Raw genomic sequence first — 20,053 nt, 5'->3', positions numbered from 1 at the left:
CTTACATAAAATGTGATATAAAGATATTTACAATTAGTGAAACTATGTGAAATAACATCACCAATCATTTTTTTAAATTAATTAATTTTTTTAACATCTTTATTGGAGTATAATTGCTTTACAATGGTGTGTTAGTTTCTGCTTTATAACAAAGTGAATCAGCTATACATATACATATATCCCCATATCTCCACCCTCTTGCGTCTCCCTCCCACTCTCCCTATCCCACCCCTCTAGGTGGTCACAAAGCACCGAGTTGATCTCCCTGTGCTATGCGGCTACCTCCCACTAGCTATCTATTCTGCATTTGGTAGTATATATAAGTCCCTGCCACTATCTCACTTCGTCCCAGCTAACCCTTCCCCCACCCCGTGTCCTCAAGTCCATTCTCTGTGTCTGCATCTTTATTCCTGTCCTGCCCTAGGTTCTTCAGAACATTGTTTTTGGTTTGTTTTTTGTATTTAGATTCCATATATATATGTGTTAGCATACAGTATTTGTTTTTGTCTTTCTGACTTACTTCACTCTGTATGACAGACTCTAGGTCCATCCACTTCACTACAAATAACTCAATTTCGTTTCTTTTTATGGCTAAGTAATATTCCATTATATATATGTGCCACATCTTCTTTATCCATTCATCTGTCGCTGGAGGTTGCTTCCATGTCCTGGCTATTGTAAATAGAGCTGCATTGTACATTATGGTACATGACTCTTTTTAAATTATGGTTTTCTCAGGGTATATGTCCAGGAGTGGTATTCCTGGGTTGTAGGGTAGTTCTATTTTTAGTTTGTTAAGGAACCTCCATACTGTTCTCCATAGTGGCTGTATCAATTTACACTCCCACCAACAGTGCAAGAGGGTTCCCTTTTCTCCACACCCTCTCCAGCATTTATTGTTTGTAGATTTTTTGATGATGGCCATTCTGACTGGTGTGAGGTGATATCTCATTGTAGTTTTGATTTGCATTTCTCTAATGATTAATGATGTTGAGCATTCTTTCATGTGTTTGTTGGCAGTCTGTATATCTTCTTTGGAGAAATGGCTATTTAGGTCTTCTGCCCATTTTTGGATTGGGTTGTTTGTTTTATTGATATTGAGCTGTATGAGCTGCTTATAAATTTTGGAGATTAATCCTTTGTCAGTTACTTCATTTGCAGATATTTTCTCCCATTCAGAAAGTTGTCTTTTCATCTTGTTTACGTTTTCCTTTGCTGTGTGAAAGCTTTTAAGTTTCATTAGGTCCCATTTGTTTATTTTTGTTTTTATTTCCATTTCTGTAGGAGATGGGTCAAAAAGGATCTTGCTGTGATTTATGTCATAGAGTGTTCTGCCTATGTTTTCCGCTAAGACTTTTCTAGTGTCTGGCCTTACATTTAGGTCTTTAATCCATTTTGAGTTTATTTTTGTCTATGGTATTAGGGAGTGTTCTAATTTCATTCTTTTACATGTAGCTGTACAGGTTTTCCAGCATCATTTATTGAAGAGGCTGTTTTTCTCCATTGTATATTCTTGCCTCCTGTATCAAAAATAAGGTGACCATATGTGTTTGGTTTATCTCTGGGATTTCTATCCTGTTCCACTGATCTATATTTCTGTTTTTGTGCCAGTACCATACTGTCTTGATTACTGTAACTTTGTTGTATAGTGTGAAGTCCAGGAGCCTGATTCCTCCAGCTCCGTTTTTCTTTCTCCAGATTGCTTTGAATATTTGGGGTCTTTTGTGTTTCCATACAAATTGTGAAATTTTTTGTTCCAGTTCTGTGAAAAAAGCCATTGGTAGTTTGATAGGGATTGAATTGAATCTGTAGATTGCTTATGGTAGTATAGTCATTTTCACAATGTTGATTCTTCCAATCCAAGAACATGGTATATCTCTCCTTCTGTATCATCTTTACTTTCTTTCATCAGTGTCTTATAGTTTTCTGCATACAGGTCTTTTGTCTCCTTAGGTAGGTTTATTCCTAGGTATTTTATTCTTCTTGTTGCAATGGTAAATGTGAGTGTTTCCTTAACTTATCTTTCAGATTTTTCATCATTAGTGTATAAGAATGCAAGAGACTTCTGTGCCTTAATTTTGCATCCTGCTACTTTGCCAAATTCATTGATTACCTCTAATAGTTTTCTGGTAGCATCTTTAGGATTCTCTATATATAGCATCATGTCATCTGTAAACAGCAACAGCTTAACTTCTTCTTTTCCTATTTGGATTCCTTTTATTTCCTTTTCTTCTCTGATTGCTGTGGCTAAAACTTCCAAAACTATGTTGAATAAGAGTGGTGAGAGTGGACATCCTTGTCTTGTTCCTGAACTTAGAACAATGCTTTAAGTTTTTTACCATTGAGAATGATGTTTGCTGTGGGTTTGTCGTATATGGCCTTTATTATGTTGAAATAGGTTCCCTCTATGCCCACTTTCTGGAGAGTTTTTATCATAAATGGGTGTTGAATTTTGTCAAAAGCTTTTTCTGCATCTACTGAGATGATCGTATGGTTTTTATTTTTCAATTTGTTAATATGGTGTATCACACTGATTGATTTGCATATATTGAAGAAACCTTACATCTCTGGGATAAATCCCACTTGATCATGGGATCCGTTTAATGTGTTGTTGGATTCTGTTTGCTACTATTTTGTTGAGGAATTTTGCACCTATATTCATCAGTGATATTGGTCTGTAACTTTCTTTTTTTGTAGTATCTTTGTCTGGTTTTGGTATCAGGGGGATGGGGGCCTCATAGAATGAAATTGGGAGTTTTCCTTCCTCTGCAATTTTTTGGAAGAGTTTGGGAATGATGAGTGTTAACTCTTCTCTAAATGTTTGATAGAATTCACCTGTGAAACCATCTGGTCCTGGATTTTGTTCCTTGGACGATTTTTAATCACATTTTCAATTTCATTACTTGTGATTGGTCTGTTCGTATTTTCTCTTTCTTCCTGGTTTAGTCTTGGAGGGTTATACCTGTCTAAGAACTTGTCCATTTCTTCCAGGTTGTCCATTATTGCCATAGACTTGCTTGTAGCAGTCTCTTAAGATGCTTTGTATTTCTGCGGTGTCTGTTGTAACTTCTCCTTTTTAATTTCTAATTTTATTGATTTGAGTCCTGTCCCTCTTTTTCTTGATGAGTCTGGCTAATGGTTTATCAACATTTTTTATGTTCTCAAACAACCAGCTTTTAGTTTTATTGATCTTTGCTGTTGTTTTCTTTGTTTCTATTTCATTTATTTCGGCTCTGATCTTTATGATTTCTTTCCTTCTGCTATCTTTGGATTTTGTTTGTTCTTCTTTCTCTAGTTCCTTTAGATGTAACCTTAGATTGTTTATTTGAGATTTTTCTTTTTTCTTGAGGTAGGCTTGTATAGCCATAAACTTCTCTCTTAGAACTGCTTTTGCTGCATCTCAAAAGTTTTGGATCATTGTGTTTTCATTGTCTTTTGTCTCTAGGTGTTTTTTGACTTCCTCTTTGATTTCTTCAGTGATCTCTTGGTTATTTAGTAACATATTGTTTGGCCTCCATGTGTTTCTGTGTTTTACATTTTTTTCCCTGTAATTGATTCCTAATCTCATAGCGTTGTGGTTAGAAAAGATGCTTGATATGATTTCATTTTTCTTAAATTTACTGAGGCTTGATTTGTGACCCAAGATGTGATCTATCCTGTAGAATGTTCCATGTGCACTTGAGAAGAAAGTGTAATCTGCTGTTTTTGGATCGAATGTCATATAAATATCAATTAAATATATCTGGTCTATTGTGTCATTTAAAGCTTGTGTTTCCTTATTAATTTTCTGTTTGGATGATCTCTCCATTGGTGTAAGTGAATTGTTAAAGTCCCCCACTATTATTGTGTTACTGTCGATTTCCTCTTGTATAGCTGTTAGCAGTTGCCTTATGTATTGAGGTGCTCCGATGTTGGGTGCATGTATATTTATAATTGTTATATCTTCTTCTTGGATTGATCCCTTGATCATTACATAGTGTCCTTCCTTGTCTCTTGTAACATTCTTTATTTGAAAGTCTATTTGATCTGATATGAGTATTGCTACCCCAGCTTTCTTTTGATTTCCATTTGTGTGGAATATTTTCTTCCATCCCCTCACTTTCAGTCTGTGTGTGTCCCTAGGTCTGAAGTGGGTCTCTTGTAGACAGCATATATATGGGTCTTTTTTTATATCCATTCAGCCAGTCTATGTCTTTTGGTTGGAGCATTTAATCCATTTACATTTAAGGTAATTGTCGATACGTATGTTCCTATTACCATTTTCTTAGTGGTTTTGGGTTTGTTGTTGTAGATCTTTTCCTTCTCTTGTGTTTCCTGCCTTCAGAAGTTCCTTTAGTATTTGTTGTAAAGCTGGTTTGGTGGTGCTGAATTCTCTTAATTTTTGCCTATCTGTAAATGTTTTAATTTCTCCGTCATATCTGAATGAGATCCTTGCTGGGTAGAGTAATCTTGGTTGTAGGTTTTTCCCCTTCATCACTTTAAATATGTCCTGCCACTCCCTTCTGGCCTGTAGAGTTTCTGCTGAAAGATCAGCTGTTACCCTTATGGGGATTCCCTTTTATATTATTTGTTGTTTTTCCCTTGCTGCTTTTAATATTTTTTCTTTGTATTTAATTTTTGACAGTTTGATTAATATGTGTCTTGCATGTTTCTCCTTGGATTTATCCTGTTGGGACTCCCTGTGCTTCCTGGACTTGATTAACTATTTCCTTTCCCATATTAGGGAAGTTTTCAACTATAATCTCTTCAAATATTTTCTCAGTCCCTTTCTTTTTCTCTTCTTCTTCTGCGACCCCTTTAAATTGAATGTTCGTGTGTTTAATGTTGTCCCTGAGGTCTCTGAGACTGTCCTCAATTCTTTCATTTTTTTTTCTTTATTCTGCTCTGCAGTAGTAATTTTCACTATTTTATCTTCCAGGTCACTTATCTGTTCTTCTCTGTCAGTTATTCTGCTATTGATCCCTTCTAGAGAATTTTTAATTTCATTTATCGTGTTGTTCATCACTGTTTGCTCTTTAGTTCTTCTAGGTCCTTGTTAAACATTTCTTGTATTTTCTCCATTCTATTTCCAAGATTTTGGATCGTCTTTACTATCATTACTCTGAATTCTTTTTCAGGTAGACTGCCTATTTTCTCTTCATTTGTTTGGTCTGGTGGGTTTTTACCTTGCTCCTTCATCTGCTGTGTGTTTTTCTGTCTTCTCATTTTGCTTAACTTACTGTGTTTGGGGTCTCCTTTTCACAGGCTGGAGGTTCATAGTTCCCATTGTTTTTGGTGTCTTCCCCCAGTGGCTAAGGTTGGTTCTTTGGGTTGTGTAGGCTTCCTGGTGGAGGGGACTAGTGCCTATGTTCTGGTGGATGAGGCTGGATCTTGTCTTTCTGGTGGGCAGGACCACGTCCGGTGGTGTGTTTTGGAGTGTCTGTGACCTTGTTATGATTTTAGGCAGTCTCTCTGCTAATGGGTGGGGTTGTGTTCCTATCTTACTGGTTGTTTGGTTAGGGTGTCCAGCACTGTAGCTTGCTGGTTGTTGAGTGGAGCTGGGTCTTAGCATTGAGACGGAGATCTCTGGGAGAGCTTTTGCTGTTTGATGTTACGTGGAGCCAGGAGGTCTCTGGTGGACCAATGTCCTGAACTCGGCTCTCCCACCTTAGAGGCACAGGCCTGACACCTGGGCAGAGCACCAAGACCCTGTCAGCCACCGGACTCAGAGAAAAGGGAGCAAAAAAGAAAGAAAGAAAGAAAAGAAATAAATAAAATAAAATGAAGTTATTAAAATGAAAAATCATTATTAAAAAGTAATTAATAAAAGAAAGTAAAAAGAGAGCAATGAAACCAAAAATGAAATCCACCAATGATACACGTGCTAAAAACGATACTAAACAAACAAACAAATAAAAAATAGACAGACAGATCCTAGGACAAATGGTAAAATCAAAGCTATACTGACAAAAGCACAAAGAAGCATACATACACACACTCACAAAAAGAGAAGGAAAAAAATATTATATCTATATATAAAGAAAAAGGAGGAAGAGAGCAACCAAATCAATAAACAAATCTACCAATGATAATATGCTCTAAGTACTAAACTAACATAAACATAAAACCAGAAACAAATTAGATGCAGAAAGAAAACCCCAAGTCTGCAGTTGCTCCCAAAGTCCACCGCCTCAATTTTGGGATGATTCGTTATCTATTCAGGTATTCCACAGATGCAGGTACATCAAGTTGATTGTGGAGCTTTAATCCGCTGCTCCTGAGGCTGCTGGGAGATATTTCCCTTTCTCTTCTTTGTTCACACAGCTCCTGGGGTTCAGCTTTGGATTTGGCCCCGCCTCTGTGTGTAGGTCACCTGAGGGCATCTGTTCTTTGCTCAGACAGGACGGGGTTAAAGTAGCAGCTGATTAGGGGGCTGTGGCTCACTCAGGTCAGAGGGAGGGAGGGGTATGGAATGCAGACCACGTAACGTTGCACCAGCCTGAGGCTCGCTGCATGTTCTCCTGGTGAAGTTGTCCCTGGATCACGGGACCCTGGTGGTGGCGGGCTGCATAGGCTTCCGGGAGGGGAGATATAGATAGTGACCTGTGCTTGCACACAGGCTTCTTGGTGGCAGCAGCAGTAGCCTTAGCGTCTCATGCCCGTTTCTGGGGTCCACGCTGATAGCCGTGGCTTGCGCCTGTCTCTGGAGCTCATTTAGGCGGTGCTCTGAATCCCGTCTCCTCACGCACCCTGAAACAATGGTCTCCTACCTCTTAGGCAGGTCCAGACCTTTTCCCGGACTCCCTCCCGGCTAGCCATGGTGCACTAGCCCCCTTCAGGCTGTGTTCACGCCGCCAACCCCAGTCCTCTCCCTGGGATCCAACCGAAGCCCGAGCCTCAGCTCCCAACCCCGCCCGCCCCAGCGGGTGAGCAGACAAGCCTCTCGGGCTGGTGAGTGCCGGTCGGCACTGATCCTCTGTGCGGGAATCTCTCCGCTGTGCCCTCTGCACCCCTGTGGCTGTGCTCTCCTCTGTGGCTCCGAAGCTTTCCCCCTCTGCCACCCGCAGTCTCCACCGGCAAAGGGGCTTCTGGTGTGTGGAAACGTTTCCTCCTTTCCTCCTTCACGGCTCCCTCCCACTGGTGCAGGTCCTGTCCCTATTCTCTTGTCTCTGTTGTTTCTTTCTTAATTTGCCCTACCCAGGTACATAGGGAGTTTCTTGCCTTTTGGGAGGTCTGAGGTCCTCTGCCAGCATTCAGTAGGTGTTCTGTAGGAGCTGTTCCACGTGTAGACGTATTTCTGATGTATTTGTTGGGAGGAAGGTGATCTCCACGTCTTACTCTTTCTCCATCTTGAAGGTCTCCTCTCCATCACCAACCATTTTGATAGAACTTTCTGGGTGGCTTCCGCCTTAGCATCCAAGAATTCGAGGACCGAAGTATAATCATTTGCTTCTTCTTTTCAGACGGTTTTGAGACAGCTGTGCCATCAAATAGCCAGACAGTCTCAGAACCTGGAAAAAACGTCACACTCACCTGCCAGCCTCGAGCGAAATGGCTGTTACAAGAAGTTACATGGGAGAAGATCCAGCCCCATCAGATTGACCTCTTAACTAGCTGCAACTTGTCCCAAGGAAGAAGTTACACTTCAAAGTACCCAAGACAGATACTGAGCAACTGCACCCAGGGAATGAGGAGGGCCTTCATCACCATGCCCCACATTAGGACCTCTGACTCAGGACTCTACCGCTGTGGCTTCAAAGCCAGCACAGGAGAAACTGAAACCTTCATGACGAAACTGATCGTAACTGATGGTGAGTAGGTGACAGATGCCTTAATGTGTCAAAAATGGAAAAAGCCAGCCACTGTGGATTGGTTTATTTTGTCCTTTTCATGACTTTATTATTCAAAATATCTTTAATGATTGAATTTTGTAAGTTGTCAGTTAACGAATGTTAGTGTTTATCTTGCTAATCCATCAATCACAGATTTAACAATAATAGATGTTTCCCATTTTTTTGATCTGCCACTTTCCTAAAATTAAAAAGAAAGATTCAGTCAGTCTGAAAACTACATGGTATCAACAGCCTATAAGTTTCAGCTGTATAATTTCTTTTTTTTTCAGCTGTATAATTTTTAGTTTTCCAATTACTTTAAAACTTTTTGATGGTGGTAACTAGGTTTTATAATCCTCGTGTATCCTCAGTAACAATAAGGTGTTAGATTGGTATTTGCTGAATCAGCATTGAGTAAAGGGTAATAAATGTTTAATAGTGTGGTTGCTACTTTGTCAGATCAGAGCTTTGGTTCCCTCAGTTTTCTCCAGAGCTGGGAGCAGGAACAGACTGGCCTTGAAGCTTTGAAACTGACCTTCAGGGCCTCTCACCTGAGCTGGCTCCTTCCAAGGCCCGGTACTCACTTTGTATTAGTTATTTGTCTCCTGTGTCATGATGAAGCCCTAAATTGTGTAAGCTTCAGGCTCCACAAAACCTGTGTGAGTGTAAGGAAAAGTGGTATTTCAGCGACTGATGGGCAGATACAGAGAGGCCTGTGTAGACCTGCATTCCAGTTGAGTGGGAGGAAGTCTGTCTCAGACTGCCAGCTCTGCTTCCAGGCAAGTTTTCTCACTGCAGAGGGACCTGTCAGAGAAAAGAATCTATATTTACTGATGACAGAAATTTTATTTCACTTTACTCTCACCCTCTTCTTCCCTCCCTCTTTTCCTTCCTCCCTTCCTTCCTTCCTTCCATCCTTCCATCTATCCATCTACCCATCCATCCATCTTTCCTTCTGCCTTTCTTCTATATGCTTCTAGCCAACTCATGTGCCTTGGCCTGTGTGTAGACTTTTAGAGGCAAGGCTTCCTAGGATGTGGCTGCCCGTTCACAGACTCTGCTTATACCGCAGGCTGAGATTCCCTCCTGCATCAGGAAGGAAGAAGAGGAGGTTTTGTATGTAGGGCAGCCTCCACTGCTGCCACTGTAGCAGCTGTGTGTGCTAAGGAGGCCCTTTGCCAGAGGTTAGCAGCTTTTGTACATAGTCACCTCTCACAGCATCAAAGCTTTCTCTACTCCTCTTGATGACAGAGGGAGCTTAGAACTTGATGAAAAAGAGGGTTGATGGAATATTGGGGGAGAGATATTAAGAGGTTCTTCATGTTGACTCCATTCCTTCAGACACATCGAGAAAATATTTCTCACCTTTAAAAAAAAATACTCTTGCATTATAGAAGTGTTTTTAAAACCTGGCAGGAAAAAAAGAGAGAATAAAGGTAGTCGCTAATCTTCTCTCAGAGACCAAGGCAAGAAAAAGTTCTATTCAGAAAATGTCATAAAGAACCATTTTCAAACACTTCTGAAATAAAATCTTGTCCATTATATGTTGAAAAAGTTATTAAAAACACCTTAAATCATAGAGGAAATGGATTCTTGGAAATATAATTATTTAGCTCTTACTAATTAATAAAAATGTCTTTCAGTTACCCAAACATGGCTAAGTTCCTTGCACAAAGCTGTTTCTTTTCCTTGTACATAAGCTATAAACAGTGTCCAAAATGAAGGTGACAGTGTAATGGTCAGCATTCTTAGTGTTCAAGTGTTTTGAATTCTTGAAAAATGGCTTTTTGACATTCAACTGACAGGTTGAAAGAATATCAACTCGGCCCATTAGTAAAAAGTTATATTTGATAGAAGATGACAGCTGTTTACTGTATGTTTTGGTTTAATTCCTTTTTAAAATAATTATAAGTAAAGATTGAAGATAAAAAATCAGATGGAAAGCAAAAATAGATCACTTGTGTTTCCCTGATGTGGTTCGATTATTTCAAGTCCTGAAGCTGTTTGGTCAAAAATCAATGTAGGGATTAAAGCAGAGAGACAGGTATAAGATGTAGAGCTGATTTAATTTATTTCAACTATCAAGGGAAAGGTGACTGTGACACAGGTTTTATAAACCGCTGTGCATCCTTTTGTTAGCTCCCATCAACTTCTTTTACGGGATCCAAAAGCAAGATTTTCAGGACTATCGTATTCTACACACACACACGTGCGCGTGCACACACACACACACACACACACACACACACACACACACGTTCTTCCCCTGATTTTGCCTGCCTGTGTTCATCTTCAGACAAGTACCAGGTACTGGGAGGCCACTGAAAAGACGACACGATGTCAACCAATACATCGTATATCCAGGCCTTGACTTATTTTGAACAGAGGGAGAAAGTGGCAGAAGCATGAGTTGAACACAAGTTTACTATTGACTTTCTTTGCTGAATGAAAAGAAATACTTGACTCCCCCTGTTTGCACTCAAGACCTGGAAGTAGTGTAAAATGGTTCCAGACTGAGTTTTCTGAATTTGAAGGTTGTCTAGACCGCAGGGACCAGGAACAGGGGAAAAATGCATGCATACTGACAGTGACCAAAATTAGTTTTGGCCCTTAATATCCTCTGGATTTTCATTACTTATGAGAAAAGTATTTTAAGTTCTACCAAAATAATTTGTGAAGTCTTTTAATATTAATTTAATGATGTGCAAACTACAATTGTTCAACTGAGTTTATTAATTATAAAAATAGTGAGGATCAGAGAAATGAAATCAGTCCCTCAGAAAGTTTCTGGAGAAGACTAGTTTTTAACTATATTAAGAAGTATAGGGCTTCCCTGGTGGCGCAGTGGTTGAGAGTCCACCTGCCGATGCAGGGGACACGGGTTCGTGCCCCGGTCCGGGAAGATTCCACATACTGCGGAGCGGCTGGGCCCGTGAGCCATGGCCGCTGAGCCTGTGCATCCGGAGCCTGTGCTCCGCAACGGGAGAGGCCACAACAGTGAGAGGCCCGCGTACCGCAAAAAAAAAAAAAAAAAAAAAAAGAAGTATAGTTACTCATGTCTTTCCCCAGTCATCTTCCACCAACGAGGCCACTCATCTGAACCATCAAGTTTCAAATACAGCTTTGATGATCAGAGCAGAGCAAAGGGACAAAACAGAGTCCGGGGATGTAAACAGTAAGCACGGGGTGGGGCAGGGGAGTTGTGCATGGGTGATTGCACTCAAATGACTAGGTTGGTACAGAGATTCTGAGTTATGGATTAATATAGAAGGAGGTAGGCTCAATTAAGTGATAACTTGGTGAAATACTAGATCTCATGTAAGAGCAATGAAAGCCACTATCAGTTCTTGATCAAAGATGGCACAAAGTAGTATTTAAGGAAGTAAGTCAAATAGTAGAAAAAGAAATTTGAGGCAGAGGAAATTAACTAAGAGTCAGTTGCAATAATCAGTACATGAATGACTGAGCTCTCAAACTAGGCTACCACTGTCACATACTGGGTCTTTCGGCCACAAAAAAGGAGCCCACTTCAGGGAGACAAATGACAAATGGCAGATAAATTAGAAAAAAGGTGCCCCTTCCTCCACACTGATGCAGACCCAAGCTGATGCACAGGCTTGGTGATGGGCTACAGGTCCCCTACCCACTTGGCTGGACACACAGGTGGCCTGGAGAAGGGGTAGGTGTCGTTGGTCAGATTGGAACGTCAGCTTGTGCTTGTCACCAATGCCACGTTCCTACTTTCTCCTATTCCCAACCAACTTACTAATTTTCACCACAGTTACCTTCTTTCCTTTAGGGTTTCAGTCTGATCTTACCATCTTCACAATCTTTTCACATTAGCTCAAACTGCTTCCCTGACATCGAACCATCAAGCATCTTGAATTTCTCAAATTTTTATAACTAGGAAACTGATACCCTTGAGTCATTTAATAACTGCGCCTATTTGCAGTGGTCCTGACTCTTATATTAGAAATTACTTGAGATTAAGGATTATGACGTCTCTGCTTAGAGCTGTCAATATATCTTTCCAGAATGTGCTTAATAAGTGTTCTTGACCGATTCTGTGTATGTTAATATTTCTGTATGTTCTAGTAGGGACTGTGTCCATTTTATTTCCCAGTTTTCTAGCTGGATTATTTCTAGATTTTCTTCATCAACACAACATTTGAGGTTTAGTGATTGCTGATCAAAGAAACCTGAACTCTCAGAACATCCACCACAATGTTTGGGGAGAAAATTTTCATGAACTTTGTTCACATATGTATCTTTCGAAAAGGTGATTTCCTTTTTTTAGTTCTCTTGTTTTGCATATTCTATATAAATGGTGTATAATTGCTAGTCAATAGACGCGGAGGATGGAAATTATAAATGGAGATTGCAGAAGTTTTCACTAGGAAATCATGGGGCCACAACCAAGAGAATCTTCCCATATCTTTCTTCTGTCAGGTATGGGGTCGACCAAGGGGTAACATTGAGGAATAGATGCTATAGGTTCTAAATCTTGCCTGTGCTGGCTTGGTAGAGATTACCGCCTCTGGACTCTGTGCTCCTGAGTTAGACCATGAGAATATTATGGAGGAGAAATAAACTTCATTTCTTTCTTTGGCCTTAGTTTCTGCTAAAATTCACTCATTTTTCTCCCAGGTGATTTGGATTCCTAAACATTTTGAAGTTGTCGACAAAATGTATATTTTTAGGGATTTATTAATCCAGAACCTTCTGTCCCACTCCTCTGAATTTATAATAGATGCAACTATTGTAGGCATGGCAGTTTTCTGAGCTGGTATGTGCTGGGCTGCCAGATACGTACATTTCCATGACCCGGTGTGATGAACCTCAGCCTTTTATCATCTCTTCCTACATAGAAAATAATGTCCATGACAGTTAACTTATATGATAGAACCGTAGGACCGGAATCCCAGAGCACTGGTGTCACTGTCTGGAGGCTCAAATAGCCTCTACCGATATGGATCAAGTACAATTTTTAGCCCAATTTAGTTATGTTATTAAAATTCTGGATGATAACTGGGTATCCAGATGAAACATACTGTTTCCAACATCACAAGTGAGTTGATTGCTCAATCAGGGCCTATTATGTCGTCGTAGTTTTACAGTTGCCTCTGCCCACATCAGTTCTTTTATGAGACATCTAATTAAAAAAAAAAAAAGCAAGCAGTCAGTCATTCTGTTTGTTTTGTGAGCCCACATGTTGATTTATTCATCTTTCCTAAGGCACACAATCCTGGAATGTTTGCCTGCAGTCATTGTTTATACGTTACCATATTTGTGCAGATAAACAAGGTATTGGATTGACAAGTTATTAACAGAGAGAAGGAAATGTTGAAAATCTAATGTTAAGTGGATTTGATGGTGCTCTTACATAAGGGACACTGATGAATGTGTATTGCTATCACTACTATAAACAAAGTAAGCTGGTGGTATTAGAAAGCAGCTAATCCAGGGAACTACTTTTCTTCAAGTGGATCTTTCTCCTCAGCCCGAATTTCAAGTAATTTTCATGACACTTTCCTCTCCTTAGGAACTTAGAGTACAGGTAGGAGTTCAAATTCAGAAAAATGTACTGATTTTCTTCCCACTTAAAATCCATGACCACACTTGTGTGAGAGACCTGCCTAATGACTCCAAAGGCAAAATAGCCCTTTGGACTCCTTTGTCGTGTGTGTGCTTTTTTCGTTTTAAAGCATCTGGGAATTGTTAACATCTTGTAATTGTCTCTGAGAGCCTTATTAGAAACTGAACGTAGATGACTGTGTGAAGTTTTCCCCAAAGGCAAGTAGAAAATTACTTAAAATTAAAAAAAAATTAGTTCTTCATATAAGATTAATGGCATTTCATTCTTAATAGCAATTCTAGCTTTAAGTATTGCAATTCAATCAGTCAGACAACTACTTCCAACTTCAACTGAGGTATTTCAAACAGGTACTGACCTGACCCTTGACAAATATTCAAAGGTGACCTAGTAGGTTTGCAGAGGGCTATGTTATTTAAAAGAACAAGAAATGAAGAATAAACACGGATCTGTCATTTGTAGAGATACATCTTTGAACCCCCATTTGTATCTTAAAGTTATTTACACTGAAACGATTCAGGGGTTTTTAAGAGTTATTTATTTAACAGAGGAGTATGCTTGGATAATTTAATAAAATAAATATTTTGTAATTCTCATTGGTCACTCTAAACTTCATTTCCAGAGTTAATTTGATGTATTTCACTTTGCCTAAAACTCAAAAATAACTATGATGTTCATAATCTTTTAAGTATAAGAGTAGTGTTTTATTTAATTAACCCACAGGAAGAGATTCTTCCTTTCACGGATGTAAGGTTGAACTGTTTAAAGCTCTCCATTGCACTGGTGAGGAGAAATGGCTTTAGCTAAGGTGAATAGTGAGTGAAATGAAAAATCCTTATCAACACAGTGATAGACACGGGCAAGTAAAGAGTAAATATTGAGATGAGAAACTACGTTAACAAAGGATGGGATATTTTCTGTGGCTTCAAATCAAAGAAGCTCAAGGACATGATGGATGTACAAATGACCCCCAAATTGGGGCCACATAAGAGGTGACTTTACAAATATAAAAAAAATACAGGCTTGCAAAGTATAACCATTATTCTGATTTTTTCATGTTTTATATAGAGCACTGAGATAAATTCTTCACTCTTTTAATTTGTATGTGTATATACACAAATTTTGTGAATTAAGATTACTGTGAATATTGTTAGGTGGGACAATCTGCCATATGGTAAACATTCAGTAAATACATGTGCTTGTGGGCAATTTTACACTCACAAGAAACACGCAAATCCCACTTTAATCAAAACAGGTTGCTTTGCTTTTATGCTGGCTACCGTCTCCTCTTCCTGGTCTAATAAGTGAAGATATCAGCTTTGAAATCCAATCGTGCAATTCCTTTTTTGTAATCACTGGCTATTTTAAAAGTGGAGAGATCAGATGGATAATTAAACTCTAGAGCATAAAGCTGCAGGTTTTGCAATTATTACCAGAGTGCTTATTTCTTATAGCCAGGCATTAGGTTTCACATGTTTTGTAGAGCACTTACTTTTTTAATTAAAATGTCTTAAGTTGGATAGAATATTTGGAGGTAAATATTCAGCCCAAAGCTTGCTGTCTGTTTCATATTCTGAAAATATCTGTATGACATTTATAGCACATTTATATATAGGCCTTTATAAATGCCATATAGTTTGCAGTATAAAGTTTTCTAAGGACCCAAGGGAAAAGTTATAGATAGCAGTTATAAGAACTAAGTGTCACAGGGCTTTGTCTTGGCCACTATATGACAAACTCACACACTATACTTATGTTTGTGCCAGTCACTCTAAGAATCTACTGGTAATTACTCAGTTGTCACAACAGCTCTATTATTATCTACATTTTATGGATGAGGAAAGTGAGGCATGGAGAGGTTAAGTGAGGCATGAAGCCTTATCCAAGGCGTCACAGCTAGTAGGGAGAGGGGCTGGGATTCAAAGCCATGCAGACTGGCTTCAGGGTTCTTTTTCTTAACTGTGGCACTATATTGCTTCTCCAAGTGGAAGGAAAAAATCATTACTGCCGTCAACAGCAATATCACAAGGGAAGCTGGCTACTGTGGAGTTCCACGACCTTGTGTCCATCCTTTTAGGAGGTTCATAGGTGCAATGGGTTACCTACTGAACCAGCACATAGAGCATCTGTAGGCAAAGGAGCGGGAGTTTGATCACCCGCTAGTTTCTTCCAGCTCCACCTGCTGAGGTCGCCCCAGGTGCTGTGTCTGTGGGTTCCCCACTGACTCGTCCCCTTTTCTGGGGTTTGCAGGCATCCTGAAGTCACGTGAGGGAGGGTGTTCACACAGTCACATGAGGCACAAGCAAAATCAGGTAGTAGATGTTAGGGTCTGGAGGGGAGTGCTGGTTGCTCATAAGTCATGTCCATACCAGGCACAGGCTAGGGCAACCTTAGGAGTAGCCTCCAGGCAAAGGCGAATTAAGGTCCTTGCTGGAGAGAACCGGTGAGAGCTCAGCTCTCACGTGACTCATTGGCTTTGCCAACACCTGCCCCCAAGGTCTTCACCAGACCCGCCCAGCAGAATCTCCCTGTGAGCAAGCTTGCTCCCTTGAGCAACTGCCCTGAAACTGGCTCAGAGTTCCCGAACACGCCCTCCTTCCGCCTTAAGTCCCTCCTCCTTCCTCTCGAATCCGGCTCTGCCTCCAGTTCTGGTAGTTGACTAATGACCATTGGACACAGAGCTGCAGTTATTAGCCCTCAGAGTAAGGACAGCAAGGACTTAGCCTTCACAATCTACCACGAAAAAACAGAAGTCTATTTTCTATATTAAATATCCTGAAGAGTTATATTCTCTCACATTTATGGACCTTTATCTTGAACAGCTAAATAAATAAATAATTTAAATGGTATGTTAGGCCTACTTATGTTTTATTGCATGGGTAAAATGTTCATCTTGATTTTAGCGGAACATTTGAAAAATTTCCCATTATATCCTCATGGATAAGCATGATAGTGACACAGTAATGTAGAGTTACACTTGGTTAAACAACAGTAATAACAACAATGTGTTGGGGAATTAGAATGGGAAACAAAATCTCCTCCCTACCCAGAAAACTGCTCCACCAAGGAAGAAGGGAAAGAAAACAATTTTATTGTTGAATAAGCATGAAACCAGAATTGTGATACGCATCACAGGCAGTCCACTGAGACACTGCAAAGACAGAAGGAAATCTTAACCTTTTGTAAAGCCTGGCAGATACAACCCATTATATGCATGTTCTCAAGGTAAACAGTAACTAGTCCTCAAGTAGGAGGACTTGATAGCATCATTTGTCACACACAGCTCATCCTAAATTCACCTGGTATGACCATCTATGTTAGCTAATTGGCTTCATCCAAAGGAAAAATGAGCTGCTTACATCTTTACGCCAGGAGGTAGTTTTGCACCTCGGAGCAAGGTGCCTTTGGAAGTTAGGCTTCTACCTTCCCACAGAATTGGAAGATACAGGCTCTCTCTTCTTTGATGATTACATTCCAAAGATATGGCTTTGATTTATTACAGCAAAAGGATACAAAGCAAAATCAGCAAAGGGAAAAGATGCATGCGGCAAAGTCAGAAGGACTAATTCCCAGAAGGAAAGCAGGTGTTTAGCATAAACCACATTGTTTGTATCAACAGTTTAGACTCAATAAACCACCCTAACAGTTAAGAAATGGTGAGAACACTCTCCAAATCCAAGTTCCCACACACTAGCCAGGAGCCAACCTTGTAAGCAGGCCTTTCTAAGGCCAGCAGTCTTCGGGCTGCTACATTAACTCTTTTCTGCACACTAATTCACCACAGAAGTGAGTAGGAAGTGTGCAGGCCTTGACATTCTGACTTGTGATGCATAAATTACAATCTCCTTTAACAAATAATATCTCTTTATGAAAATGGAGAAATATTTTAAGAAATAGAACGTAAGACTAAGGAATACTTGGGTAGAAAGGTGAGACATCTAATATGATGGAGTCAGCCTTGAAAATTTTCTCAACAAATTACCAAATCAGAACGTTCACCATCCTTGTGCCACATATGCTGACATGGGTACCCTTACCGTACTTCAGTCGCTGTAGAGCACTATGGTCCAGAGTACAGCCAGTGCACATAGTGACACCAGAAAATGTAGCTACTGCAGTCAGCCTATTGAGTAGTAGACTTTACAGCCTATCTTAGACTATGTGTTTCTCAACTGATGTAAAGTTTTAAAGTGTTTAAGTCACTTGGGAAACTATTTTCCATCAAGAGAGGCAAAACCATTGCAGCAAAATGTGTACATAAGATTAGAAACTCGCTTCCTCATTGGCTTGCTCTGTAATTACAGGACAATTATTTAGATTCTCTGCACCTTATGTTTCTCAGTTAAAATCTAATAATACTTTTATTTTTTTAATTTTATTGAAGTATAGTTGATTTACAATATTGTGTTAGTTTCTGCTGTACAGCAAAGTGATTCAGTTATACATGTATATATATACTTTTTTATATTCGTTTCATTATGGTTTATTACAGAATATTGAATAGAGTTCCCTGTGCTATACAGTAGGACCTTGTTGTTTATCAATTCTGTACATAATAGCTTGCATCTGCTGACCTCAAACTCCCAACCCACACCTCCCCCACCCCCCTCCCCCTTGGCAACCAGAAGTCTGTTCTCTATATCTGTGAATCTGTTTCTGTTTCATAGATAAGTTCATTTGTGTCATATTTTAGACTCCACATATACGATAATACTTTCATTTTGAGTAGGAATAGTTACTATTCACTCAGAAGAAAAATTAGAGGTTGATGTCATGGCCCTTTAATTCTCTGAAAATGATTTATTCCCTAGGACCTTCTTGCTATAAAACAGGGAAAGGTTTCTGAACTGCAAAGGATATAAAATCGGTCTGCACAAAGAAAGTCGACCTTTGAAAACTTGGGATCATATTACCATGCCTGTATTTCAGGCATACAGGAACGTTCAACAGACTTCAGACTACCATTTCTTCCAGTGGTCCTCCAAAGCTACAACCATTTCATACATGTTTATCAACAGCACTTCCGCCTTTCCCCAGAAAGGTGAATCTAGTTACAGGAACAAGCATCCTCTGTTATACATGACTAGTGCAACGTGGAATGTCAACGTGAAAAGAATAGAAATTAGTTATTTAACTCTAATTTTGAATGTGTGCGGACAAAACCTAAGTTCACTCTTAACAGCTTACATTATGTGGTGCTTAAATATGTAAATAAAGCCCCCCTACATGTTTTATCTCGAGCCACTCCCATGGCCACCCTTAGATTGATTGCATCATCATTTTGCAGTTGCCAAAAAAGTGTCCAGAAGATCAAGTGATCTCACGCCGGGGTCTTCCAGGGAAAAGAATTAGAAGATAGGACTTAGAACTGAAGGCTTCTCTCCTCCCTCTATTTTTTTCAGCAAATCAGTGTCTAATGTGGGACGAAGATTGGATATTTGCATTATACAGTGAGTCAAAAATTGGAATCAACCTGATAGTGCTGAGTCTGTCACCTAACACACATCTATCCTGTGGGAACATACACAGTGTGTATCCCATCTGTACATAGAGCGAAATCAAATATTTCTCTTCTTTTTAATGAGGTAAGACAGCAAGAATAACTTTTACTGGTATCTACCATGACTGCCCAGGGCTGGGTAGAGGGTCAGGATCTCTGAGTTTTTCTCAGCATGTTTTTTGGTCCAGATATGTAGGTTCTAAGTTGCTTGGTTTCCCCAGTCCCTAACCCCACCCCAGACTCTAATAAAAGATAAATAGTAAACATCAATGCCTGCTCTTACCCGCCTGGCTCTGAGGCAAGGACCTGGAAGCATTTATATCCCAAGCCTTTCTAAGGGTTTATAACTCAGCTGTAAATACTTGTCATTGGCAGAACGTAGCCTGGAGGTTTGCAGTCCTCAAGTAAGTTACTCATTTATATATCTCATTGATGTGCTTTAAATTGTTTTAACTGTATTTACCTTTCTTTCCTTTTTTAAAATAAATTTATTTATTTTATGTATTTATTTTTGGCTGCATTTGGTCTTCGTTGCTGCACACAGGCTTTCTCTAGTTGCAGTAAGAGGGGGCTACTCTTCCTTGCGGTGCGCGGGCTTCTTATTGCGGTGGCTTCCCTTGTTGCGGAGCACGGGCTCTAGGCGCACGGGCTCCAGGAGTTGTGGCACGTGGGCTCAGTAGTTGTGGCTCACAGGCTCTAGAGCACGGGCTCAGTAGTTGTGCACGGGCTTTGTTGCTTCATGGCATGTGGGATCTTCCTGGACCAGGACTCGAACCCATGTCCCCTGCATTGGCAGGTGGTTTCTTAACCACTGTGCCACCAGGGGAGTCCTATTTATCTTTCTTGATGGGAGGGAAAATAATGGCTTTATGGTTCACGACACTTTTGTCCTCCTATGAACCAACACCGCATTGGGATGAAGGTTGAAAAAAAATCGGCAAAAAAATGGCTGCCGAGAAGAGACAGTAATTCTTTCTTTAAGAGAGGGGCTTGAGGGCTGACGTCACTCAAGCTAAGATCTGTCAAAAGAATTTAGGAAAAAGTGAAGGTTAGAAACTATTGATTAACTCCCTAAAGCACCCACACCCATTTGCTTTTCCATTTTTTTTGGTTTTAGCCGTACAGGGCCCAGCAAGTTGGGTGCTTACA

At 39.9% G+C, this 20,053-nt stretch overlaps 1 protein-coding gene across 1 annotated transcript in view; it reads left to right on the top strand.

Annotated features, from left to right (window-relative positions):
- Window positions 1–20,053, top strand: part of CD226 (CD226 molecule) — a gene marked incomplete at its 3' end in the record, with an annotated part of 85,111 nt that overhangs the window by 53,906 nt on the left and 11,152 nt on the right. Inside the window, exon 3 of the mRNA XM_082668278.1 lies at window positions 7,443–7,790. Coding sequence (XP_082524404.1) covers window positions 7,443–7,790 — 348 coding nt within the window. The remainder of the gene's footprint in view (window positions 1–7,442; window positions 7,791–20,053) is intronic.

Source organism: Grampus griseus (assembly GCF_964374135.1).
Source record: "Grampus griseus genome assembly, chromosome: 12".
Lineage (NCBI taxonomy): Eukaryota > Metazoa > Chordata > Mammalia > Artiodactyla > Delphinidae > Grampus > Grampus griseus.
Note: the sequence above shows the minus strand (reverse complement) of the source record. Positions and strands in the feature narration are given on the sequence as shown.